Raw genomic sequence first — 27,096 nt, 5'->3', positions numbered from 1 at the left:
GGCTTCTACCTTGTTGAGAGTCCCTCTTTTCCCAGCTCTGGGCATGAAAGAAATGAGGCAGGTTTCCTGCATTACCTTAAGAGAACCGTTGAGTTTCCATCAGATTATGCTCCCTGCAATTATTTAAAGAAACGTCATTCTCCTGATAGTCTTGAAGACTATTTCATTCCCAGGAATAGTCTTTAACATTTTTCCTTTTTGCCTGGATGTTTATTATCCATCTGTATAAATATTCAACCCCTGCCATGGCTATTGTAAAGTTTAACGTCATGTGTTACTAATTTTCCTCTGATCATTAAAACTAGGTCCAAACTACTGTCTTTTTAACTGAATTGAATTCTCTTCTCATTCAAAAAATATTACTTGACCATCTATTGCATTCCAGACACTATAGTGAAGATACAATGGTGAGCAAAACCGGTAGAACTGTTGCCTTCAAGGAATTCTCAATTCAGTGAGGAGAAAAGGCACAGGAAAATAGGAAGTGATCGGTAATGTCTGAGATGACATTTAAGGATAAATAGGCAGAGTCTGGCTACAAGGCTGTTTACTGGCAAAAAAGCTATAGAATAATTTATGCCCCCAAAATGGTGAGATTTTCTCCCCAAGAGAGTGTATTAATTAGGATTATGTCTGATGTCTGATAATAGAAAATTCCAGCTATGTTTATTTAACTATATTATTTAACACAAACTCTGTGGGTAAGAAGTCAGGACTAGTGTGTTGTTACCATGATGCCATCATGAACCCAGGCTCCTTCTACTTCTCAGTTTAGCTTTCATCCTCAAGTCTGTTACCTCATGGTCCCAAAATAGCTGCTCAAACTCCAACATTGCAGCTGAGTTCCAGGCAGAAAGAACAAAATAGGAAGGACAAAATTACAATATGAAAACCGAGACACCCTCCCTTAAAGTGCTTTCTGGGGATGCATCACCCAGTAATTTCTGCTTATACCTTTGGCCAGTACTATGATACTTGGTCATCCATCTGTGAGAGAGGTTAAGTGTGTTACCACCATGAACAAAATCTGGGGTCTATTAAAAGGAAGGAAATGAGGTTAGACATTGAATAGACAACCACCAATGGTTTTAATAGTAACATAAGCAACAACAAAAAACAATACCTTTGCTTGTATATTGTATTCATATCTATTAATAAATATGTCCTCTTGAACTACAAGGAGATGGAAGGGCAGGCATTCTTTGCCCCCACCCCCACCACCACCAAAGACTTAGCAATCTGATGTGTGCAAGATGATCAGAAATGTTATTGAACACCCCTGTGAAGCCCAAGGCCATTATTATAGATTTGCTGCTTTTAAATTATGATCTATACAATAGGCCCTGGACATTCAAGAAGAGCATGTCTCAGGACTCTGTGAAACTCTACATTCAGGAAAAGACTTTAACATGTACAGTCCTGAATGGTGCAGGAAGAAAGGACAAGAAAAAAATAAGAAAGCATCTTGGAGATAGGTGCTGATTTACCAGCTAGGTTCATTTACTATTATTAGTAGTTATTAGTGACAATATTAGTAACAATAGCTAACACTCACTGAGCCCTTTGTTCTTTATAGGCATTATCTCATTCCACCTTCATAGCAACACATGCACTAAACACTATTATTATTGTCTTTCTTTTACAGCGGAGGGTACAGAGTTTCAGAGAGGTTAAGCAACAAGCCCAGTGTCACACAGTATGCAGCAGAGTTACCATTCAAACTCAAGCCTCTAAATACTAGCATCTAAATACCAAAACTAACTTCCTTTTTACTGCTCTTTACCAGCTCTGACACACTTGGGTTTAAAGGGAATGGAATTCAAATTAGAGCCTCAACAAAATTATAAATTAATATGCATTATGCTTTAGTAAAGCTGCTAATCTTGGATCTAAACTGTCCAAGTTAACTCAGCACATTCTAAGGGTCTACTGTATGTATCAAGCTCATTTAGCCCTGCCTCAGGTAAATGTAGATCTCTGATGTTAAAATTTCCATGATTGCACTTTTCGCTGCGCTCGGTCTCATCCTGCAGATTCTTCTGTAGTCTGCTTTCCATCAATGGCTTGGTTGTACGTTAATGGAACTATCCCTTTGAGCCATTTCTATTAAAATGTAGGCCTTGCGTTGGCAAAATGGATGAAGGGGTAGCAGGGAAGACTGCTAGGAGTTTCTGTGGCCTTCCAGAGCTAGGCCTCCACAGAAGTCCTAAGGTGAAGATAAAGAAAGTAGTCTAGTCACAGATCTTAAAGCCAGAAGGGATAAAGTAGTATAGCCTCTGTTCGAGGAGCAGGTAAGATGTTGGAATTTCCATTTCAGAGATGAGCTGACTGAGGAGGGTGCAGAGTTAAAGAGCTTAAATAAATTGTCCAAGGTTCTACTGCTAGTGTCAGAGCTTAATTAAACCAGCAGGACACAGGATGAAGTGACATTTTTTCTCACCGAACAGGAATCTGTACCTCATATGAATAGAAAGTCATGTCTGTCACGACTGCTTTTCTTAAAGTGAATGACACAGCCTATTTTTGTTCAGGGCCAATTTTCAAAATGAGCAGGGAAGCCATCACACTGTTACATCTGGCAGTGGGGTCTGCACAGTGATAGGTAAAATAGCTCCGGTGCACATTCTAAATACACATGGAGAGGTGGAGTCAATTCGCATTTAACCCTCTTGTGTCTCAACCTCTGAAGGCTCGCTCTGCGTCCGGGTCTCCAGGCTGTGTTCCAAACATGCTAATTTCTTACTGTGTCTTTCTCTAGCGAGCTCTAGGACAGCATCTGATGATTTACTCGTTCACGCCGTGGGGTCTGAATATGCCAGGCCCATGCCCTCTTCCATCGCAGTTTAGCCTCAGCCCATCTGCTCCAGGCCAGTGATGTAAATGTACCAGCTGCTTCTCGAGAACCAGTCGGCATCCTGAGGGAGGGGCAGGTCCCTTTCCCGGGCATCAGCCTGCCTGCTCTCAGCCTCAGCCCTCTCGCCAACCTTGGTGGGTCCCTCCCTTCTTTTATCTCCCCATCTGAGATTCAGAAGGCACAATTCTCTTCCAGGCCCATGATTTATCAGCGTGGCTGGATCTAAGGGCTTGAAGTCAGATTCCTTGAGATCTACTTGAGTGTGGAGACATGGCAAGGTTTGTTTAAAGGGGCTGGGCTGGGCTGGGCCTTGCAGCTGACAGAGAGAAGGTGCCAGGAAGAAAGCAGCAGCCTGCTCGGAAAATGAAGGCGCTTCTGTTGCTGGTCCTGCCTTGGCTCAGTCCTGCCAACTACATTGACAATGTGGGCAATCTGCACTTCCTGTACTCGGAACTGTGAGTCCCCTCTAACCGAGCCTGCCTGTGTTTGTGTGTTGGGTATGTCGGGGGTGGGACCCGAGGCAGTGCCCTGCCTGGAATGTCTGTTTGGAGGAATAACTTCCACATACACTAGATGCACTTGGACAAAACACCCTCCCAGCAGTTTCAAGCAGCATGCTTGGCTGCTGACTACCCCGAAAAACACCATCTTATGAATGCGGAGTTTTCCCAACGAGGCAGGTTTTTTTTCCTGCTTTGTGCCAACACTGTTTTGGTTTGTTGGTACTCTGCATTTTCTCACTGGATGTGTCTTCTCTTCTTTCCATAAATAGAACCAAAAGGCAGTTAAGAACAGAGCTTGCATGCACAGACCTGCAACCTCCATTGGCACTTCTAATTGCGAGTAGACCCCTCCCTTTATTGAGACAATCTGTCTCCGTACCTGAAAACACATAGTGTGCCTGCAGGGAACAGAGAACCCTGCGTGTGAAATATGCATGTCCACATTATCTTTATTTTTTCCAAGTTTTAAACAAATGGGGTTGCTGAAATAACCATCCCCATCTCTTAGATTTAATGATGAATATTTTGCTATATTGCTACACTTACTTTTTTGGGGGGGGGGGCTGATGTGGTTTGGAGTAAATTGTAGTCATCGTGACATTTCACCCCTAAATTATTCACTGTGCATCCCTCTGAAACATGAGGACGTTTTCCTAAGTGACCAAGGCTTTGTAAGAGGAAATGACTCATGTCCCCAAACTCTACAATGATATTTCTCTGGCTCCTTGTGTTAGTAAACTTTGAAAGAAGATTGCAGATTGATGCAAACAGCTTCTAACAATCACATAAAGAGTGTTATGTGTGCCTCTGGGTTTGCAGCATTTACAAAAATGTATTCCTCCTTATTAGCCAGACAGGTGAAAATAGTAAGGGCTGTATAAACTAGAGTCAGTGAACAAATGAAAGAAGACTCCTAAGAGAGCTCATAGAAACCAGACTAGAAAAGCTTGGCTGGGCAGACATAGGTAGAGACAGCTCCAGGAGAAGGTAGTGATAGCTGGGCCTCTAGTGATTACCTGGACTAACCAATTTGTCTAGCACAGTAGATGCTTGATAAACAAAAGGCAAAACAGATCACCTAGGTCCTTGCATGCAAGTTACTCATTTTAAGTGCTCAACTTTTCTAGATTATCTAGTCTTATCTTATCGGAACGTAACCCGAGTCTATCTAGTCCTATCGTACTGGAACATAACCCCAATCCACCTTAGATAAGAAAGTTCAAAGAGAAGGCATCGGGTACAAGCCTAAGGAGTGAGCATCTGTGGGGTAATAGTGAGTGGAAGCTTTTCTAGAAAAATACACAATGGCAAAACTAATTGGGATTGGAAAATGCTTCCTTCACGGATGCCGAAGCTGGTATTTCTGAAATCTACTGCTAAAGCATTCTTCCATTCCCCTTCACCGCACCACCACACCAGCTGTTCTCCTTGTTACTTGTTGCATTAGTTTCCTAGGGCCACTGTAACAAATAGCCACACATCTGGTGACTTAAAGCAACAGAAATGCACTCTCCTACAGTCCTGGAGTCCAGAAGCCTGAAATCAAGGTGTCAACAGGGCCACACCCTCCATGAAAGCTCTAGGGGAGAGTCCTTCCTTGCCTCTCCCCAGTGTCTGGTGGCATGAGGCATCCCTTGGATGGTGGGGGACATCCATATTGTACCTGGCCTTCTACTCTTGTGTCCTCTCCAATTCTGTGTCTTCTTATAAAGACATTTGTCATCAGATTTAAGGTTCACCTGAGTAATCCAAGATGACTTCAAAATGAGACCCTTAGATTAATTGCATCTGTAAGACCCTTTAAAGAAAAAAGGTCACATTCACAGGTTTTAGATGGATATATACTTTGGGGGGGCAACCATTGAATCCACCACTGTTATACTGAGGAGGATTTCATTGAGTTACTTACAGTTTTATAGCTTAACTCAAGGATGACTCTTCATATGGCTTAATAATTTTTGACCAGTCTGTGAATCAAAGGCAACTTTTCTAATGAATAATTGAATGGATGCAAAGCAGGCTGTTCTTTCCAAGCTGAAGCAACCTAGGAAGGGTGATGTCAGGAAATACCAGGACCATGTTCCCAAATTTACTTGACAGAACTTTCTGGAAATCTCCAGTTACTGGAGATGCTTAGGAGAGTCTTCTGTAAAGCTGTTACCTGGTACTACTGGTGATAATGAACTAATCGGGGACTTAGTGATACATTTCAGGTGCTCTGGTCATCTTCCAAGGAACAGAAATAGTAAGAGATTCGGTACAGTACCCAGCCTCAACAAGTTGACAATTGAGGAGATAAAATGTATACATGGAAGAAATAGCAACTATGATCCATGGCAAAGGGGGTTAGTGCTCATCCTGAGGTGATTAAGCAGGATTCAGGAGGAATGAGGCAGAGTCAGGGAACAGAGGAGAGAGCACTTGAGGCAGGGCCGAGCTGCAGGGCGGCCTGGCTGGCCACAGTGTCAGCAGAGATCTGCGGGACAACTGAGGGAGGGCAATGTGGCCCCGGGATAAAGAGACCCTCTTACTACACAGGTCACAGGGACCTCAAAGGCTGGCAAACTTGGTGGATTCACTGGGAAGGCACTGGGAGGTCAGACTTCTTCCTGCCACCGGAGTGTGAACTTTGGTGTCCTGGCCTTGGGGGAGGTGGGGGGAGGGGGTGGGCCTGTGCCCCTGTGCACAGCTTCAGAGCCCCTCCTGGTTTTTCCTTTCTCTCAACGACTGAGACTCTCTCCAAGTCTGAGTTCTGTTCCTTTGGGGCCCAACTGGAAAACCGGAGTTAATCTACTCTATGGGGTCAAATTAAGCATGTGATCTAGGTTTCTCAACTTCAAATACCTATAGGAAGGAGGCAGGATTTATTTAAACATAAGAATTGTTTGGGCTTAAGACAAAAGGAAGTGTGAGGCCTGTGCTCTGATTATAATGTCCAAAGGCATTCAAATTCAATTTAAAGCAAAATAAAACAAAAAACTCTGTCCAATCCGGCAGATCACTTCTGCCTGCTCTGTTTGGCCTTGAACTCCAAAAGTTTATGGCCCTGGCCAACTCCTTCTTTAAACATGCCCACTGCCTGGGGGAGCCCAATGGTCTATGGTGGAGGACTATAGGTGCCTTGGAGGTGTGGTGTGGCATCTGAGGAGGTGTGATCCTATGTGTCTGAATCACAGACAGTGTTGCAAACCAAGTTACTTCAATTAAAAGAGAAACAAAAACATGTCCACAGTCACCTATTGCCTTCACTTAGAAGAGGGTGGATGCCACAGAAGAAGTGTAAAATCATACTTGGTATGGAGTTGAAATCCATCAGTTGGGGCCAGGGAGTCTAGGATGGTTCCTGGAGTCTGCAAAGAGCATGACATAAGCATGCCACAAGCCCTCACCCCCTGACTTATTGAACTCTTTCTGAATTTCTAAGGCCCCACAGCTAATTTAGGAAATAGACTTTTGGTCTCATGGGTTTAAGGTGGAGTCTTCTCCCCTTTTCAGGGCTATCTAGAGCCCCACAAATGACAAAACTGGTAGGTGAAATCCTGACAGTAGCCTGGGTTCTGAGGACACCCAGAGAAGACCTGGAGGTTTGTTTATTTGAAGGCAGATGCTTGGGTTCTACATCAAATCTACTAGAGCAAAACTCTTGGGGGTTGATTTTCAGACTTAACTTCCCCAGGTGGCTGCTATTTTGAAGCTTAACAAGACTCCCAGGTGATTCTCTTAGGGCCCACTGCATTTTTCGCCCCACAAGCTCCGCAGGTGACCCTTATGGGCTCCACAACCTAAGAGCCTTTGTCTCTGCTCAGAGGCCAGCTCGCCCCGCCTTCCAGCCTTCCACTGAGGAGAGACGCTGCCCGCTCCTCTCTGCATGTCTCTGTCTCCTTTTCCTGGTGAGTGCTGGAGGGAGAGCTTGAAAGATGTTAATGTCTTTCAGACTCGAGTTGAACTGAATGTATTTGTACTATTTTGGTCAATCCCTAAATGTTGCAAGCTGTGATAAAAAAAGACCCTGTTTGGTTTCAGTGGACGGCAGTATTGCTGATAATGACGCAAGCTAGCGGAGATGCTGCAGAATGCTGACCGAGCTTAAGTAGCTGACATGACGGCTTCCTCAGTGATCTCCTGTGGCTTTTGTAACATCTTAGTAATTCCTTTAGCAAGAATGTGGATGGAGGTGCCAGGGAGCTGATGGGATGGTGAGGTGCACATCCTGCTCTCAGAAGCTATTTCTAGAAAACTGAAAAGGTTGGTCATCTTTTCCCTCACCTTTAAATATTTTAGTTCCTATCACCGCTTTGAATATTGGTCATTAGGCCTGCGTCCTTGAAACACTTTTCAGTTCTGTCATTCTGCTAGATGTGCTTGTGCCCGGGGTGTGAGTCTGAGTGTGTTTCACACGGATGCACAGCAAGTTGGAGGCCTACTTTTCAAAGCAGATAGCTGTGTCTTGTTTAGGGATGCAGTTAGCAACAAGACAGCCAGGTGAGGTTGTGGAGAATGACGGGTCCCTGATACATGTCCTTCTCAGCTTGCACCGGCTATTTCTAGCTTACAGCCAAGTGCTTCTCCCTTATGGCATCACCACAAACAATTCTTGTGGCAAGAGAAATGGCATGCTGTTCCTGCACAGAGTGCTTCTATGTGGGGTGGGCTTCTTCCCGCTGGAATCTGGTGCTCAGGAAACTAAAATGAGGGACTCGAATATTGCTGTGAAAGAATGAGGTCTCCCAGAGACACTGCCAAGAGCAGCAGAGTTATGAGGCAGCCCTGTGTGTGTTCTCCCAGGAGGTGGGCTAGGGCCCAGGGGTCAGAGTCAGGACACCCACCAAGTGTCTTAGGACCAAGGACATCAACCACCCCCCCTCCTTCAAGTTTAGTTAACTGTTTCAAGCTAACTGCAAAACACTGCCGATAAATGGCACTGTCTTTGTGCAGAAGAACGGTTATCCTGGGCTCGCCAGCCAAAGAGCCTGAAACACCCCAAGCTGGGCCTTCGGGCATTCAGATAAGAAGGTCCTCTCCCTGGCTTCTAATAGTGGTCATTAGGCCTGGGTCCAGCTCCTCCACCTTCCTCTCTAGGTCAAGTCTGGGCAGTAGCACTAATCTTAGCAACTCCTTTTCCTCCCTGCTGGCTTGGGCCAGGTGCTGGGCCATGAGCTACACATGGGACCAGGGGGAGAGTCACTAGTCCATTGTTGCTGTTGAATGCTCTCTGTGAGGAGGGAGGGGCTGAGCAGGAGTGCAGAGTGCAGTGAGATGACCTCAGCATCCATTTCCTCCTCACTTCATTTCCACCATGTTCGACTCCCAACACTTTCCAAGTTTAAACCAACTAAGTGAGCTCTGTGGATCTGCCAATAAATGCTCTCCAAGTGGATCCTCAAAGAATTTGTTTCCTTTTCATCAACACTGAAAAAAAACGCTGCTCATCTTCAGACATTTCCTGTCCTCTGGTTTTCAGAATCTGAAGTCAAGTTTGAAATTAGGACCTGGAAGGAGGGAAATAGAATTTACAGAGAAAATGGGGTGAGATGGAGAAATCATATACCCACAGGGAGGAACAAGGTCCCTTCTGGGGGAGCAAAGCCAGGCCTCTTTCTGGTTCAGTGACTCTGTCTCTCAAAATGTTGTGTGTTTAATAGGGCATTTTTCCTAAAATCTTTTGTGTGTTTGGAAGGAGGTTGAAGCTGTATGTTTCGGATTCCTTTATATTTAACTCATCAAGCTGCTTCGCGGTAATGATTCTCTGTCCAATGGTCTTAATTTTTTCTTGAATCAGCAAGTTCTCGTTTTGCCAGCAGTAGCACATCTCCGCTCCCAAACTGTTTACTTACTGATCCAAACTGCAAAACTTGGGGGTTTCAAGACACCACACCAATATTTGGCAAATTGTGTTGGCCTTTCTCTGGGCTCACATGATTGTCCGGTGGGTGAAAGAGAATCCTAGAAATGGGACATAGAAGTCACACTGATTGATTTGTGTTTGGTTTATTTTCATTTTAATAATTTATCATGAAAATCTCAAGCAATGCAAAAGTGAGAGCAGAGTTCAATGAACCCTCATGTGCCCTGACACCAATCTTCAATGGTTACCAATTCATAGATACCTTCTTTCATCCATATCTTCCTTGAATTGCTTTTGAAGCCAATCTCAGGCATCATTTCACCTGAAAACACTGTAGTTTCTAAAGGACATATGTAACCAGAATGTTAATATCACACCAAACACATGAACTATAATCCCTTAATATCAAATATCCAGGCAACTCAACTTTCCCTGCGGTCTCATCACTTTTCAGTTCGTTTGAATCTGAGGTAAATAAGGTCCATTTAGCATAATAGGCTACACATAGCTTAAGTCCCTCCCCTATACCCTCCACAGTCCTTTGTTGCAAAGGAGTTCTTGAGGGAAAATTTTGAGGAATATAGCTTTGGCAAATTCCATATACCGGGCTAGTCATTGAAAAGGAAAATTAAAGCAATTATTTTAATTTAATATCAAGTTGAGGGAAATACAAGGAAGGAAAGCTCCAAAACATTGAACAATCTATTGGTTTAACTGTAGTTTTAACCAAAATGACTATCTTTGATGTCCTTGTCACCCTGACGCTGTTAGAGGGAAACTTCAGGGCCTCCCTGGTGGCTTAAGGGGTTAAGTCTCAGCACTGTGAAGCTATCCGCAGCTTCTGCAGCACAAGTTCAATCCCCGGCCAGGGAGCAACCCACATGGCACAGCAGACCTCTCCTGCCTCGCCTGCTGCTCCCCTCAGCAGTGTATTTCAGTCAATCCACTTGTTCTGCATCCCACTCTGTTTCCGGTAAATCCTCTCACACACACACCCCACACCTCTGGCCTATACCCCAGCTCTTGTATGCATAAATCTTTTTTTTTTTTAAAGAGGGAAACTTCAAGAATGAGGAAATATCTTCTCCCTAGGGCTGTGGTCTCACACCTGCTTGATTAGATCTATATTGCTAGAGCCATCATATGCTATCATGTATAGTTCTCTATTTATAAACTATAAACTGTGTACATGTAATGCAGTATTTAATATATTCCAGCCATTACAAGCATTGCAAAGCTATAGTTAGGAGAAGTTCTACTACTTCTGCAGAAGTTCCATTACAGTCTCCCCACATTTCTCATGGGTGTGTCACTTTGGAGACCACCATGGAGAAATGGGCCCTGGGGACTCAGGGCATTAGCACACAATGCCTTCAAAGCAGATGGAGGAAATTTCCCACTGCTAGTCTGTGGGGTTGGTCTTGGAAGGAATCAGGCAGGAAATGGCACTTCTGTGCAGGCCAAGGAAAACTTGCCATCCAAGGCACCACATATCCTTCTTAGTCATTTTTGCCTTTTCTGATCACTTCTCCGTGGGTGGCCCATGTGGACCCCACTGTCTTCCAGTCTCAACCTTTCCAGGCCCAACCACACCTGTTTTCACACACCAGGAGTGAAAGTGGGGGTGTGGTATGGATTCAGGTTTGTTAGGCCTGGAGCACTGAGGCGTTTGGAATTGGAAGAGTCCTTGTTTTAAGAGACACATCGTGAATTCTTTTTTTTTTTTTTTTTAAGATTTTGTTTATGCATATAAGAGCTGAGTACAGGCCAGAAGTGTGGGGGACAGGGGATGAGAGGATTTACCAGAGACAGAGTGGGCAACAGAACAGGCAGACTGACTGAAATACACTGCTGAGGGGAGCAGCGGGTGAGACAGGAGAGGTCTGCCTTGCCATGTGGGTTGCTCCCTGGCCGGCTGGGGATCGAACTCGTGCTGCAGAGGCTGCGGATTGCTTCATATTGTGGTGCTTAACCCCTTGCACCACCAGGGAAGCCCCCACATTCATGAATTCTAACTTGCTCAGTCCCTGGTCAGTTTTTGGAAGATCCCATGCATGCCTTGAGAGGTACACATTAGTCTTGATCATAACCCCTTCCTGCTTCTGCAATCTCTGCACCAGTTCTTTAAAGTGCATCTGTGTGTGTCTCATCTCATCTCTTTCCATAGAATGAGTTCTGGGAACTCTGGCCCTGTGAGCCTACTTCTGTGTTTTTTGGGTTTTTTTTAAAGATTTATTTATTTATACAAGAACCGGGGTACAGGCCAGATGCACGGGAGGGTGAGAGGATTCACCAGAGACAGAACAGGGAACAGAACAGACAAGGCACACTGAAGAAATACACTGCTGAGGGGCGCAGCGGGCAAGACAGGAGAGGTCTGGTCTGCTCGCCATGTGGATTGCTCCAAGGCTGGCAGGGATTGAACAGGCACTGCAGAGGCTGCGGACAGCTCCATAGCACTGCACTCAACTGCCTGCGCCACCAGGGAGGCCCTACTTCTGTGTTTAACTCTTGACTATTGAGAGCCAGGACAATATTCCTGATGCTCTGTGAGCCAAGGAAGTTACCTGTGGCTTCTCCCACCCTCTGCTCCTTGAGCAGCTTACCCACAGTGTCAGAGAGGGAGAGGCGGAGGCCCCAAGACAGTGAATGTCCCTGTGTCTCCCTGAGAACCATAATCAAGTGGCTCGACATTAGAAGTTGGACATGAGATAATTTGATGATTAAAAGTATGTACTCCAGAGTCAGGCTGACTCAGGTTTCTAGTCTCTGCCAGCTGGGCCACGCTAGGCAAGTTACACAGCTTCTCTGAGCATTTTCCATCTATAAACAGAAATGATAGCACCTACCTCACAGGTTGTTGTGAGTATTAAATGAAATTATGAAAAGCATTTCATATTGTTCCTCATACACAGTAAACCCTTAACTTATAAATTTCATGACTAATATTAGCAGTTGTTAGAAAAAATAGGTCAAAGCTAAGATGCTTTTTTATATCTGAGAGGATGTCCCTTGGAATCTGATGGCATCATACAAAGATGGTGGGCAGTATTTTCTTGGTGATTTATAAAATAACGGTGCAATCTTACGAAAGACAAATCTTTGATGGATGCATTTGATAATGACCATACTTCCTCCATGGTGACCATGGATGGACTGAGATCCTGGTGCAATTCTTAAAACTATAGAGTACCTCCCTTCTTCTGTCAGTGAAGAGGCAGGTAAATGACTTTCCTGAGCTGCGAAAGGGGTGACTGGCATCCCAAGGGGGAGTCTGGGGAGAGGCCTCAGCTTGTGACAGTACATATGGGCCACACCTCCCTCACAGCTCTGTTTCCAGAATGAGTCCTTCCTTACATTTCCCCTTCTCCTCTTGTGATTTGTTTCCTGCCCTTCCTCCCAAAGCACTCTTTCATCCCTTTGGCTCCTTCTTCTGCTACCTCAGTGTGTCACTCCTGCTTCCTTCCACTTTCCTGCTCATGTTTCCCCTTTCTTGTTGGAAGAGGAAGGCTGGATCCAGCATGTTAGTCAACCAATGGAGCCAATGGGCAGAACCAAAGATTTTTAGAGCCGAAGGAAGACATGGAGATGTTCTAGCTCAGTCTTCCCATTTTATAGATGAAGACTCAGGGGTTTTGTAACTTACCCAAATTGCCTCCAGTAACAATCTCTGTGACCTCAAACAAGTCATTCATTATTTTAATGTGCCCTCAGGAAACAATAAAACTGGAGCTAGTTGTCAACATTTTAAACAGCTTTGGGCAAAGCAGTGACATAGATGTGATATAGTGATGCACAAGAACATCACCTCTTATGAACAAGGTATCTGACCATCTGGGCATGCTCAGAGAATGCTGTCATGGACGTCCTTGACAATTTTGTACAAATGCACCTGGGGCCATCTGATAATAACAAAGCTTTGCATTTGAATATGGCATTTCAAGGATTTTCCTATAACTCCAAAGATTTCATATACAAAGGCTGGCAGAGAAGGAGAGCATCAGGCCTTCCCTGTGGCACAGCGGTTGAGCGCTGGGTTGCAAAGCTGCCCGCGGCCTCTGCAGCACTGGTTCTATCCACGACTGCTCCCCGGCCACGGGAGGAGGGTCCCACATGGCGCGCAGACCTCTCCTGCCGCCTGCTGCTCCCCTCAGCAGTGTACTTCGGTCCTTCTGCCTGCTCTGCTCCCCGCTCTGGCTCTGGTGAATTCTCTCACCCTCCCACACTTCTGACTGTACCCAGGAGAGCGTCAGCCTGGAATGATTAAAAGTGTGGCTTCTGAGGTCACACAGACCTGAATTCAGATTGTGTGCATCTCTTAGCAGCTGTGTAACCATGGCTAGATGACCCTCACCTAAGCCTCAAGTTTCCATCCTAAAGGCAGAGCTCTTAATGATGGTACCTACTTCATGGGGTAAGAATTAAATATAAGACATGTTAAGCATGGGTAGATGCCTGGTACATTGCAAACACACTATCAACATTAGCTGTGATGACAGAGCAATGACCTCATTTGAACTTGGAGCAAATGTGGTGAAGTCACATCTTATTGATGAAGAAAAGTAAGGTTCACTGAGGTTAAGAAAGCTCTCATAAAGGATCCAGCCAATCTAATGCTCAGGCACCCTAATTCTAGGACCAGGGATTTTTTTTAACACTATAGCATCTCTTGTTGCCATGGAGACAACTGGGGTGTGTGTGCTTACTCCATGTCTTTGCAATTCACTAGGGCCAGGTTGGGGGACTGAGATGAATTCTGAACCAGAAAAGTAAACTACTTCATAGATGAACATTTTCTGGGTGAAATATTTGGGTAGCACCATGGGCCAATTAAAATTATGCTGAAGACAGGAAATTTCTAGCTTGTACAATGACTTTTCCACTGATGTAGGCAGAAGAGGGCAGACTACGAGTGGTCCCAGAGACTTTCTTTAAAGTGGTCAGCCAAAAAATATTCTGGCTTCTTGAGCTAATTGATGATAGATTAAAGAGGATCAAAGGGATTCTGTTGCTATCTGGAACAGCCCTTCCCTCCAAGATGCAGCTGCAGTTTTTATAGAAAAACATCTGGGCACCATCAACCCTTTAGACCCTCCCCCACCGTGCTGCAGGGTTGGGACCATGAACATGGCCTTGAAGTGACTGATCCTGGCCTGTCTTTGAGAGTTACCTAAACTTCCCTGAGGTCTGCCCTACAGTTAGTGAACACAAAATGAGATCTTTTAAGAGCAGCCCCACAATGCCAGGTCTTGGGCATTATTGACCACTGTCTGCTGTTGTTATATCCCCGTCTTTGCTACTCTACAAGCCCATGTCTTTCCACGCCCCGTTCATGCCTTTCTCTTTAAAGAAAGATCTCTGTGCAGAACTGGGTGTGGTGGCTGCTTGAGTAGCCCTTGAGAAGCTCTGAGGCATCCATCTTGTGGCCTCCTTGGTGCAACAGCCCAACCTTCTCAGGGAATTGTAAGTTCTTTAACATTACAGAAAAGACTAACCACCAGAGAGGAGCTGCTGCTCCATAAAGGCCCCCATCCCTGCACTTGGAGTCTGCTTCTGGCAAATTCCAAGTCCAAATGGAGCCAGACAGGAGTGGTGTCTAGGACTCAAAGACTGAACAAAAGAGGGTGAAAGAGATGCAGAAATGTTTCTGTCATCTGGGGCAAGTTTCTTCAATCACAGAACCACCAGGCAAGGCATGTTATTCCATGGGACAAGTAGTCGATAGGGTTTTCTTAAAGCCTCCATTCAGTTGCTTGGTATCACTAAAAAACACATCAGGGTGAAGAATTGATTTTTTTTTTCTTTTTTTTTTTTTTTTCAGTTTCTTTGCACATAGACTCTCCTCTTACTTTCTTGGCGCAGTTGACAGGGGTGGGTTGAGGCAGATGAATCCAAAAGGAGTCCAGGGATTTGATTCTCTTTCAGATGATTTAACATTAAACAAAGACAGGGGACTTCTATTAATAAAAACACTCTCCAGAACCAGAGCGACTGCTTTGTCCAGTAGAAGTAAATTCAGCAAGACATTTCCCACTTCTTAGAAGTCCCTATCCTTATCCTCTCTTGAGTGTTTTGTTTTCTAAGTGACTTTTCCAAACTGGGAATCCTGCTGGTAGATGGATTGAGTTTACACTGGGGACAGTAAAAAGAAAGCACTTGTTCCTGGGCAGGGCATAATTTAATAACAAATCTTTGAGTACCTCTGAGATATCAAGCATGTTCTAGGTCTGGAGAACCCTGCAGTGAATATATTCCAGTGAGGGGGTAGGCATTTTGGATAAAAGTAAGTGGTACAAAATAAACCAAGGAAAAGAGATGCCACTTTCTTGGAGACCTTTTTATATGAAGTAGCATTTGAGCAGAAACCAGAAGGGAGTACTTGAGGGAAGGAGCTGTGAGGGTATCTGATAATCAGAACATATGTGTGCCTTAGGGTCAGATCACGTTTGCACACCCCAGATCTGCCACTGTCTAGCTTATGCTGTGTGGCCTTAACCTCTCTGGATCACCCATAGCATGAACAGTCCCTGTAGCTCAGGGTTGCTTGGAAAGCCCACGAGAGCCCTATAAAAGTTGCTGAATGGCCCCTGAGCAGGCTGGGTGACTGGCATTGCCTGCTTTCACCTTTGCTGGATCATTCCTAAAAGGAGGAATGGAGGGGGAGATTTTTCACCTGGTTAAGCATCACTCCAGGTCATATGCTCTCAATAAAGTTTTCAATAGAATCTCAAATACCAGTGATCTCTCTTCCTAACCACCTTCCTCTCCCACTCCCCTGTTCTTTTTTTTTTTTTTTAATGGCGATTCAACTGGTATTTTTAAAATATATATATTTTACATCATTCTTCATTTTTGTACACTGTATCCTTTCTCCTCTCAGGTGTAGTCCCTGGGAGATTCCCACCACCAATTCACCCATGCACCATGACCAGTCCCTTGTGCTCTTCTCTCCCCTGTTTTGATCCTCTCCCTCCCCCTCCCCTGCAGAATGTCTCTGATTTATAGTTGCCTGTTGATTTTGATTTTTAACTTATTATAGTTTACCCACCGACCCCCAATTCTTGCTGAGTTTGAGTTCATGTTTACTTTTTTCATTCCTAATCATGTTTCTGGTGGATTCTTTCTAATTGGCAGATAGGTCTGTGTCTAACCTAGTCTATTTTTCTTCCTCCTGTCTCATGGGCTTTGTCAACACTCCCCACCTGAGTGTCATCCATAAATTTCATGACACCCTGTCTCAGGTCATCCACCAGGATATTGACTCAGGTCAGCATGATAGCAGATGCCTGAAACACCTTTCCGGGACTGGCCTTCATATTGCCCTGTTTGTGATCTCTGTCCCTTCTCAGCCCCAGTTTGAATCTTTGACCAGTAGTGAAAACAGTATTGCAAGTGTTCTGGACACTTCACATTCAGCTCAATTCCTTCTCCCCACTCCTTTTCCATTCTTAACTACAACGAGAATGATACCAGGGCCTCCCCGGTGGCACAGCGGTTGAACGCTGGGTTGCAAAGGCTCTGCAGCGCCGGTTCGATCCCCAGCTGCCGGGCGAGGGGTCCCACATGGCGCGCAGACCTCTCCTGCCGCCCGCTGCTCCCCTCAGCAGTGTACTTCAGTTCTTCTGCCTGCTCTGTTCCTGGCTCTGGTGAATTCTCTCACCCTCCCGTGCTTCTGACTGTACCCAGTGCTTGTGCAAATAAATAAATAAATAAATCTTTATAAAAAAGAAAAGAAAAAAAAAAAAGAATGATACCAAAGTTTTGTCTCATAAATTTATCTATGGTAATTTAAATGCAGGTTGTTCCTTGTTTGTTTATCCCTGGTTTTCTGAGCCTTCTAAAATTTTCTTTTCTAGTATTTATTCCACAATCTTTAGAACCAACAATTGCATATATCATGCACTAATTTTCACTACTTTTTTCTTCTGTTTTCTTTCTACATCAGTATCACATGTTGTTGGTTTTTTTCCAACCTGATATCCCCTTGTGTGCAAGGTAATTTTTTAGGAATAATTATTCATCTTTACTGCTCCATTCTTTGGTAAGCATATTAGTCAAATTCTTTCATTCCCTGAGGATATATGTCATCTGGAGCAGCTGATTTATGTGTGTTTGGGTTTGCCAAATATTTCTTCACCTACTTTTTGTCCAAATTTATCTGAGAGAGTTTATAATTCTAAACATTTCACTTATACAGATATTTTTAAGAGTCTAGCTTCTCACGTTTTAACATTTTTATTTCAGTGTCTGCCTCTTCTAAAAAATGAGTAGAGTCTTTCAAGCTGTATTCTTGCAAGCTTCTTGGCCTACTTTTTATGACTCAGGGCAAGCTTACAGATTTTAAATCTCTTGCTAAGTGTTAAAGTCCTTCTGTTTTAACTCATGCCTATTTTTCTCTCCGGAGCCTAATGCAATTCATTGTCTGGCCATCTTATTGTTCTTGTCTCAAGTATTCAGAAATGTGCAGTGATTCTAAGTTTCTGACATACAACTAAATAGGTATATGCTCTTTCCATCTGATATGGTTAGAGAACTATGAATTTTTCAGAAAAAAAAAAAAAAATAGGGGAATATGCCAGTCCAGCCGCTGCTTAAAGCCTACTAGGTATCGCTCTAAAATAGACAACTTCCAATTCTGCAGATAATCATTTGGCACTAATTATTCACTATTTTCCTCAGAGAAATCATTTTATTCCACCCCACCTCTTTAGCATGATCATATCAAGTAAACATGATTTTAGAAAGCATTGCTGAAGTTTGTTCAATTGTATCCTAACTTGATTGACACTTCCACCCACCCACTAGAGAATCCTGAAGTCATAGAATACATCCCTGCCATTTATTTTTAGAATATAATCCAACGCCCTTATTTTACTAAAGACAAATGTTTGACCCCAATAAGTGAGGACATTTAAATCTGTAACCACTCTCTGCCAGTGACTACTCCAACAGAGAGCTGTTTATAATGCAATAACCTTATTCTTAGAAGCTTTTATAAGCTAGCATGGCACTTGGCTTTGAGGTTGGTGTTGGAATATTTTCAAGTGAAGCCCTATTGTCATTTGGAGCTGTTAGCCCGAACAGCATAGTTACTGTGCCATTTTATTTCATTCAAATGGCAGTAGATTTGGTATTAATTAGTAGCCTGAACAAAAATAATTGGAGGAACTTAAAATATTAAATTTCCAGTTTTAGTCACATGGCCAAATCAACCTTTGTCAAGGATGCCTCATCCAAGGGCTGCAGAAATTACTAATTGATTCTGGTTGCAAAGAGGGAGAAGCAGCCTTGCCAGGCTGGACTCCCCCTGCAGCTTAAAAAGCAGCCTCTGTTGCTACCCTCTGAAAGTGTACTTATAATCTTGAAATATGCAACAAGCAACATCTTTGATAGTGTCCATTTGAGGTAACAGCGGTCCTGGCATTTGGAGACTTCTATATACAGACACTTTCAAGAGATCAGCACAGAGGTTAAACCAAGCCAGTTGGAACTGAATCTTTTCATAATAAAAATAAAGAATGTTGGTATGAAGCAAATGCTCATGCTGCTGGAGGAGAAATTTAAAAGCTCTAAATTATTAATTATCAAATTTCTAGAACCTTATGCATACAGAAGTTGAAAGAGAAGAAACAGGGGAACATCTCAGTATTTTATATCCATAACTCTAGGCAAATATCTATACACAGTTGGCCTTGGGTCCACTTAGACTAGGATTATTTCTATCCTCAAATTCCCCATTCAGGGATGCGAACAACTGATATCCGGGTTTTTTGAATCTGCATTCATGGCACCCGTGGATGTGGAGGGCCAACTATAAGTTATAGTAGGATTTTTCCATAGCTCAGGGAGCAGCATGCTTAACCCTCATGTTCAAGGATCAACTGTGCGCCACTCGTTTGGCACTAATTACTCAGAGGGTAAAATAATTTCCCCGCTTCTTGAGACTCATGATTAGAAGACCAGAAGTGTAGAAAGGAAGTATTGCGAGGGACTTTCTGGGAGCAGGACAACCAATCATTTCTCTAGTCCAGACTCTCCCACACCCACCTACCCCCACCCCCAGCATTGGACAGCTCCACTTGGTAAGAATCCTTGTGGCCCGTTTCTTCTCAGAGCAAGGTCTTGACCCATGTGGCTGCTGTAAAGCACTGGGGCTTCCTTTGATGTACTGAGATGGTTACATAGCTCATCTGACTTTGGTTGAGAAATCTACCTATTTAAAGTAAGAGACAAACTTTGAAATAGATGAAGTCCTTGGAACTGACTCCAGTTGAGTGGGACCAAGTTGACTTGGTCTCTCTCTGGTCCTCTTCCAGTCAGGTCTCCTGAACTTGGCAGGTGAAACTGACCAGTGTTAATGGGCTGTTTGGCTTGCTCCTCTGATTACTTCCAGAAGTTGGAGAACACATCTTCCCTTTTGTGAATCTTCTGTTACTTCTTTTTCTTTCTCTACCCTCCCCCCAAAGGCCCTTGTTCCAAAGTATTCATGTTCCACCTTTCCTGGCCATGAAAATAATGAGACTGGACGCTAATGACGGCTGTGTTGAAGTTTCTGTGTAGTGTCCCCAGTGAACTGCACACCTGTGATTTTGAAAGCTCTTTCAATCACAGCTTTGAATCACAGATGAATGAAGCGAGACTCAGGCTACACAGGGAAGAATTATTAACCAAATACCTGCCAGAATCCTAGATTTAAGCCATCTGACAGAGTAAGCAATTGGCTCAGACTTTACTAGAATATGAGACTTAGAATAATTGGAACTGAATTGCAAGTTAGTGATTTTGCAGAGAGGAATCCTAAGCCATTCAGGAAAAAGGCATAGGGGTTCTGATCTCACACTCCACCTGGAGTTACGTGTGTGCCTCCTCCCTGCACCCCTTCTGGAGCTAGTAGGCACTCTTTAGCAGAACTTCAAGGAAAAGCTGTTCTATCTGATAGCAAGAGAATTGCTCTGATCCTGGCCCTTTGGCTTAAAGACAAGGTCCCTCTCCATACCATGGTTTTTTAGCCGATCTAGTGGAGTGATCCAGACACCCTCCCTTCCTGTGCTGTGTGTTATACACATTCCTTGTGTTCTGAGTGTCATGTCTGGGGGTGGGCTTGGGTGGGGCTTTGTGATTTTTTTCTTTTTGAGACATTTATATTTAGCCAATGGTTGATTAAAACCAATTGCTCTACAACTTTCCTTGCATATTTTCTGTGTCCCTTAAGTTCACATTCAGAATGAGAATAATTAGGGAAGCAATTACTGACTTAACCATGCCCCACCCAACATTCAGCTACTCTGTTGCAGCTCATTCCCGTCACCCACCTCCCCACACAAGCACCTGAAAAGGAGGAACTGGATAGACCACACTGTGCTTTTTACAAGGAAGAAGGAGTGCTGCCATTGAAAGCAGCTCTTTCTGTTTTTAGTGCTGTACAGTCTCTTCCTTGCCTGCGTGAGAGGGTGTGTGTGGTTTGGCTCCTGCCCCATGGGAGACACAGCACAGGCAGGTACCCAGACTTCCTCCTGTGTGGGGCGCAGGCAGCAGGAGAGGTTGACAGCAGAGTCTGGTGTTTGGCACAGGATAAGTTTGAGTACAGAGTGAGAAGGTAAGAGAATATTAAAGGAACCTTAAAAGTGGCCACATCCCAATTTTTTGTAACTACAAAGGACTGTAAATGTGCTACTATAAAAGGAGCAAAATGAATCAATGCTTTCCAGAGATCCAGCACCTGGCTACCTGTTGATAAAAGTCCTAGAACCTCCCTCCCTTCTCCATCCAGGAACAAGGTTAGACAAAGGACAAGAACTTGGCCCTCTGACAAAGACTCAGTTTATTCAGAAAGGTGAACTGAGGCTGTTGTACACATTGGGCTTCAGGGGTGTTTATTATCTCAAAGCACTTACAGGCGTGCTAATAATTCCTTCATAATTCACTGGGTGTCTGACTCCATAAAATGTACCAAGTGTTCATGCAAGTTGGCTGCCTTTAAAATATACATGTATCTTTTTCATATACTTTAAGAAATATCACAGACACATGAAAAGCAGTGTACCTTTCCTCACTATCGCTCTGAAAATCAAAGAAAAACAGACCAAGAGCTAAGTTTTTATTCAGTGGCATGTGAAGATGATGATTGGCTCACACTGAAATTAAAGCAATAACCAAAAAGATCAATTTCCTTAAATGATTAGGAGACAATTGGGTTTGAAGTGGAAATTCTACCCTGACACTAGTATTTATGCCTACCACATCGGTGGTGGTGGTGGAGTGGTGATGTTTAAGTCAATGCATCATTAGGTGTAGATCCAAAAAGAGGAAGAGAATGAACTAATGATAGAAAAACAAAGGAATGCTTTCTCATGAACATTCTGTGCTTCCTCAGTGTAATCAAAGGCTCTGGAGAGGCATTTAAAATATTCATACAAGGAAGCTGTGTCACATCGGTGCCTATAAAACTCTGTAACTAGTAGTTTCTAGGCACCAGCTTAGGAACACAGTGGCTCTGAGCTCTAATCCAGATTTGGTAAGGCAGGAATGCTAAACTTTTTATAAGGCATGTTTATAGAATATACTGTGTTCTAGAATAAAGGGGGAAACATTTATGGATCAGGAGTCGCTTGTGGTCCAGGCACATTTCCACTCAGTATCATTTCTAGATGCCTTTACAAGGTCCATTTTTGTGCTTCTCTTACAAAATAATTTCTTTGGGGACACCGTCAGTGGCAGTGTCCTATATGCTGGGGTTGCCCTCCGATGGAGAGGTGCCTGGAGAATTTTCATCTGTGCCATGTGATGAGTGCCATCTGTGCCTTCAGTGTCGAGGAATTCATGTGGGGTTCCCCATGAGAGTTTCATGAAAACCTGCCTTGAGTTCACATTCATGTAGAAATGACCTTAGTTATTCTCCATTTCCTCATGGTTAAATTAGGAAAATCATGCTGCACTTTTTTTTTTTTAAGATTTATTTATTTGTAGATACAAGAGCTGGGGTATAGGGAAGAGATGCAGGGGGTGAGAAGATTCACCAAAGAGAGTGGGGAACAGAACAGGCAGACTGACTGAAATACACTGCTGAGGGGAGCAGCAGGCAAGACAGGAGAGGTCTGCTGTACCATGTGGGTAGCTCCCTGGCCAGCCAGGGATCGAACTCGTGCTGCAGAAGCTGCAGACAGCTTCACAGTGCTGTGCTTAAACCTTGCGCCACCAGGGAGGCCCCCACTATGATGCACTTTTATGTGGAATAACTAATAAAACAATGGCAAGATAGTTACAGCATGTTATAAAATGCTTAATAAAAATAGGTGGAAAGATTTGGAATCAGGGCTGAGAGATTAATACATACAGCTCACAGTTCCTAAATCACGAGAATTGTGCAGTCCCTGAATCACGAGAATTCACCTTGACTGAGTTGAATATTTTGGTATTTGAGCTTCCCCATCTGAAAAAGGGAGGTGATGGTGACTTTGTGAACAGGTACCAGTTGCCAGTTGCTGTACCAGATGTAGAAGTAAAATTCCCAGTCCCCAGTGTCCATGAACTGCACCAGTTGATAAATGAGAAATGATAGATGACATGAGAGAGATGGGGCCTAGGGAATGGGCTGGGGAGAGTGATTGACTGAGAAGTGCTTGGCTGACATTCTGCGCTGAGGTGGGGAGGTGAGTGGGGGATCTGAGACCGACCATTGAGCCAACCCATATTTCCCTGGCTCTCATCCAACATTTCATTCCAATCGACACCAAGGGATTGCCATATTATGACTGATGTTAATGCTTACCACTGAGAGCATGAACATGTATTAAAGTGTTTGTTAATAGAGTAGAATGGCAAAGCTAATGATAAAATATTCCCTTTCATAGCAATGGAGTAAGTCCATTTGTTTTATTGTGTTGATATCTTGTGTGCCCTTGTGAGCAGAGAAAAATAAAGTTTGTTATCCTGGAGGGAGAAGGCATGTTTTGTTTGTGGCCTCATCAAGTTACAGGTTTATGTAATGGAAAGAATATTTCAGGAGCAAGGCAATGTTTACACTAGAATTAAGCAACCAACCCAAAGCCTCATCTCAGTTGCTTATGGGGTATACATAGCCCATTAAACAGGCTTAGTTTTTAATGAAAAGAGTGGTATTCATAGTAGTATGGTAGGGCTCAGACAACTTGGATTATATCCCTTGTGTTCTTTTTTAAAAAGGCCTCAACTTTTAAACAATGCAGAAAGAAAATTTTGTTTCTATTTCTCTTCCGAATCTTTACCACAATGAGGGTTCATAATTATTCCCAAAAAATGATGAAAACTTCCATCAGCCCCATGGCTTAATAGAAAAATGTTTCATCTTTACAACAGGTGAATACTACTGGTTTCTTTACTTCCATCTAAGCACAACTATGCCTTCCCTTTGTAATTTTTTTTTTTAAAGATCATTCTAATTCTTACAGCAAGTAGTGAGTTAAGACAAACGTTATCATGGACAAGGACACCAAGACCTCCAGAGACAGCAGCCTGGCCAAAGTGTGTGGCTTCTAAGTGGAGAGACAACAAGTAGGGTACAAATCATCCGACTGTCTCTCTGGTTCCCCTGGAGCACTAGAAAATACTTGAGATGTTTCTCCTCAATTTTCATGTCTCACCCCAGAGCCAAATAGCTTCCCTGAGCCTTCTGTTGCACATCAAGTGACCAAAATAACAAAGTCTAGAATTAACTCCTGTTCTTCCCATTATCAACTCATGACACTAAGTTTGTAGATAGGGCACTGCCCAGAAGCAGAACATACCTGAGAAGAGGACTTGTGAACGCTCATTAAGAATTTAGCAAAGCTGTGAAGGTAAAGACAAACTTGGCAATCAAGTTGCTATTTCTGAGGCCCAGCTGCTCAGCACACCTTGGGGTAACTGGACCTGTGCTTGCTTGTACCCACAGTCCCGTTGTTAGTCCTGGTAGAGTCTTCTCGAGGTGTGACTTGGGATGAATCTGTGATGTAGGGCCTGTCTCTGGTACTGATTTGGATGTATTCTCTGTATTCTATCTTCGTCTGTCCACCCGCACTGGCCTGGGAACCTGATGCCTGGCACTTGATGCCATCAGCTGGCTGCCAAGGTGTGGGCAGAGGCTCTCAGGCCTCTGGACATGGGGATCACTGAGAGCTTATTTCAAAGCATGTGCTTGACTTTTCCCCAACCCTGCAGCAGGGCAACTCTACCCTGGCTCTGCTGACATTTTGAACCAGAGAATAAATTCTTCGCTGTGGAAGATGTCCTGTGCATGATAGCAGCATTCCTGCCCCTTCCCAGCTGTCAGACCAAAACTGCCTCCAGACGTTGTCAGAAGTCTCTTGCAGAGTAAAACTGCCCTGACTAAAAACTACTATAAGCTCCTCGTGCCACTCTTGTTCCCCTGTGTGCCCTGTTGGGCCTTTCCTTTCTTTCCTTCACCCCACATCCTTCACCCCTGCTTGCATGGCCATCTAGAAGGTGGCCACAGTCTTAATAGAAAAGGGAAAGTTCAGTTCTTCCCTCTCCATGCCAGGCCAGCTGTGCTGTCCACACAGCAGCTAACCAACTACACAGAATCGTGTTCTGGACCACTAACTGCCCCTCTCTACAGCTAGGGGGCAGGTGTGCTCAGTACCAGAATACCTTTGTAGGTAATGTCCCTGCTGTTGTATAACCCAGGAAAACCATGACTAGGATCCTTACAAAATCTTGGGATCCAAATGGGAGACCAGAGCATCGGGGCAGCTGGCTCCCAGAGGAGGACAATTTGGGAACAGATGATACCTGGCAGCAACTTCTGGGGCAACCTGCAGCCTTCCCTCATGGAAGGCTGGGCCCTTCCATGCTAACGGAGACACAGCACCCTGGGGTCCGGCACAGGCCAGGCACCAGCAAGCCAAGTCTGATGCCTTTGTTCTGACATGAGTGATTTGGATGCTTTCGGGAATTCCGCTGTTTAGTCTGTCTCCTCTGGTTGGGACTTCCTCTCCAAATGGTCATACTGGGGATGTTATGTTCCAACTGGCATGAGGAGAATTTCCTATGGAGACTATCAAAGTGCTGTGCTCTGGAGAACTGGTCTATTCAAGGGAAAAGACATTCTGTGGGGATCTTTAGAAAGGGAACATTTTATTTACACCCCCTGCAGTCTGGCAGCATAAAGTCGTCCCCTCTGTGGGTGCTTTTGAGGCTTTCGGCTGTTTTAGCTGACGGCCTTATGTCTACAGGGATGAGGACACTGAACGCAGTTGGCCCACCCCTTCCTTAAGATCTTAAGCCATTGCAGTTGTATCTAGAAGTAGCATTGCCTTTATTTGCTTCTCCCTGGAAGACCGGAGCAGATGCTTGCAGTGTCTGCTTATTTCTTAGGATAGTGTCAGAGCCTTTTAATTCCTTGAGAGCAAAATAGAGCAACTGAGGCAGAAAGTGGTTTCCAGTCCTCAGAGGTCACACCATGTCATTCTCCCTAACATCCTTGAAGAGACAAAAATAAATACATCACCAGGATGTTGTTGTGATAGAACAAAGAGCAACAACACCCACGTCTGGAAGGGCTTGTTCTAAAATCCCTCGGAGCACTCCCAGCATTAATTGTGGTTCAACATCAAGAAAAATGAAGTGCAGAAATCGTGGCTTACAAGCAGCTTGGTTCAAAAGTATTACAACGTGGGGCATTTCAGTCTCACTTTTAATCCTTATTCACAGTTTATACAGTGATTATGAGTTCCTTCACCTCCCTTTACATTTTCCCCAAGCTTATATGTTTACATGGTGGGGAAGCATCAGAGCAGGCAAACCCAAACAACTAGCTTCCAGCTAAATAATTTATACTAAACATTCTGAAAACTAAATATTGTCCTCACCACTGTCTGTTTCTGTGTACCTCATCCAGGGAGCTTGGGTGTAAAATAGGAGCTGGATCCCCATGGTGAGCCTGGCTGGACCATAGAATTTGTTTTAAGATTATTAGGGATATTTGCGACTGTCCAGTTTATGCCTTTCACTTCTTAGATGAGGAGACTCGAGTCTCTGCATAATTAAGTGGTTTGCTTAAAACACAAGGAGCTGGTGCAGATAAAAGACAGGTGGCATCTTTATTTCTGACCCAGTTTTCTGCAAATCACAGAATTGTCCATAAAATGTTCTTTCTCTACCTCGTGTCCATGGCAAAAATGGAGAAAAAAATTCTCCACTAGTGGCAGTTGAATTGGACTTACTGGGAAAGAGTAAGAAGGCTGATGCAATATGTGCATGTGTTTATTAATCTGCTAGGGCTGCTAGAGCAAAATACCACAAACCCGGGGGATTAAACAGAAATGCTTCCTCACAGAGCTGGAGTCCAAGGTCAAAGTGTCAGCAGGGTTGGCCTGTCCTGAGGGCTGTGAGGGCGGGATCTGGCCAGGCCTCTCTCCTTGCCTTGCCTGTGGCACTGCCTCCCTATGGCTTCCTGGGGCCTTCTGCCTGGACTGGGGCCCACCCTGCTAATCTCATTGGACCTTAATTATCTCCTTAAGAGCCTGTCTCCAAATATAGTCATCTTTGGGGCACTGAGGGTTTGAACTTTAACCTGAACTTCAGGGGAAACACAATTCTGCCCATACAGTGTACAAGCCTACACATTTTTGTACAAAAGAGAAAATGGAGAGAAAAATGTGAAAATGAGCCGGAAGTTCCTTTGAGGCCTGTCAGGGGGTATAACCATTTCCAGACAGGGCTTTGACAGGCTATTGATGGGAGAGAAGGAGAAATGACAACCTGGTGCTTGCACTACCCAGATGCCTGGACCTCGCAACTCCATCACTGTCTCACCAGGCCTGGTGCACCAGAGCTTGGTGTTATCAGTCTTCAAGAGAGCAGGGGAGGGGTTAGCGCATCATTGTCCTAACCAGTGTATTCGGTTTGCGGTTGGACTG

At 44.2% G+C, this 27,096-nt stretch overlaps 1 protein-coding gene across 2 annotated transcripts in view; it reads left to right on the top strand.

Moving 5' to 3' along the window:
* The window catches only part of LNX1 (ligand of numb-protein X 1), a 106,851-nt gene that overhangs the window by 22,591 nt on the left and 57,164 nt on the right, over positions 1-27,096 (top strand). The window contains exon 1 of one of the 2 annotated variants that reach the window (XM_037530490.2): positions 2,970-3,309. The exons of the other annotated variant lie outside the window; for it this stretch is intronic. Within the exon in view, the coding sequence (XP_037386387.1) occupies positions 3,218-3,309 (92 nt within the window). The 5' untranslated portion in view covers positions 2,970-3,217. Of the gene's footprint in view, positions 1-2,969; positions 3,310-27,096 lie in introns of those variants that run through there. 2 annotated transcript variants of the gene reach the window in all.

The sequence above is a fragment of the Talpa occidentalis genome, unplaced genomic scaffold, assembly GCF_014898055.3.
Source record: "Talpa occidentalis isolate TD23 unplaced genomic scaffold, MPIMG_talOcc4v2.1 talOcc4.6, whole genome shotgun sequence".
Classification (NCBI taxonomy): domain Eukaryota; kingdom Metazoa; phylum Chordata; class Mammalia; order Eulipotyphla; family Talpidae; genus Talpa; species Talpa occidentalis.
This window is presented reverse-complemented; position numbering and strand designations above follow the sequence as displayed.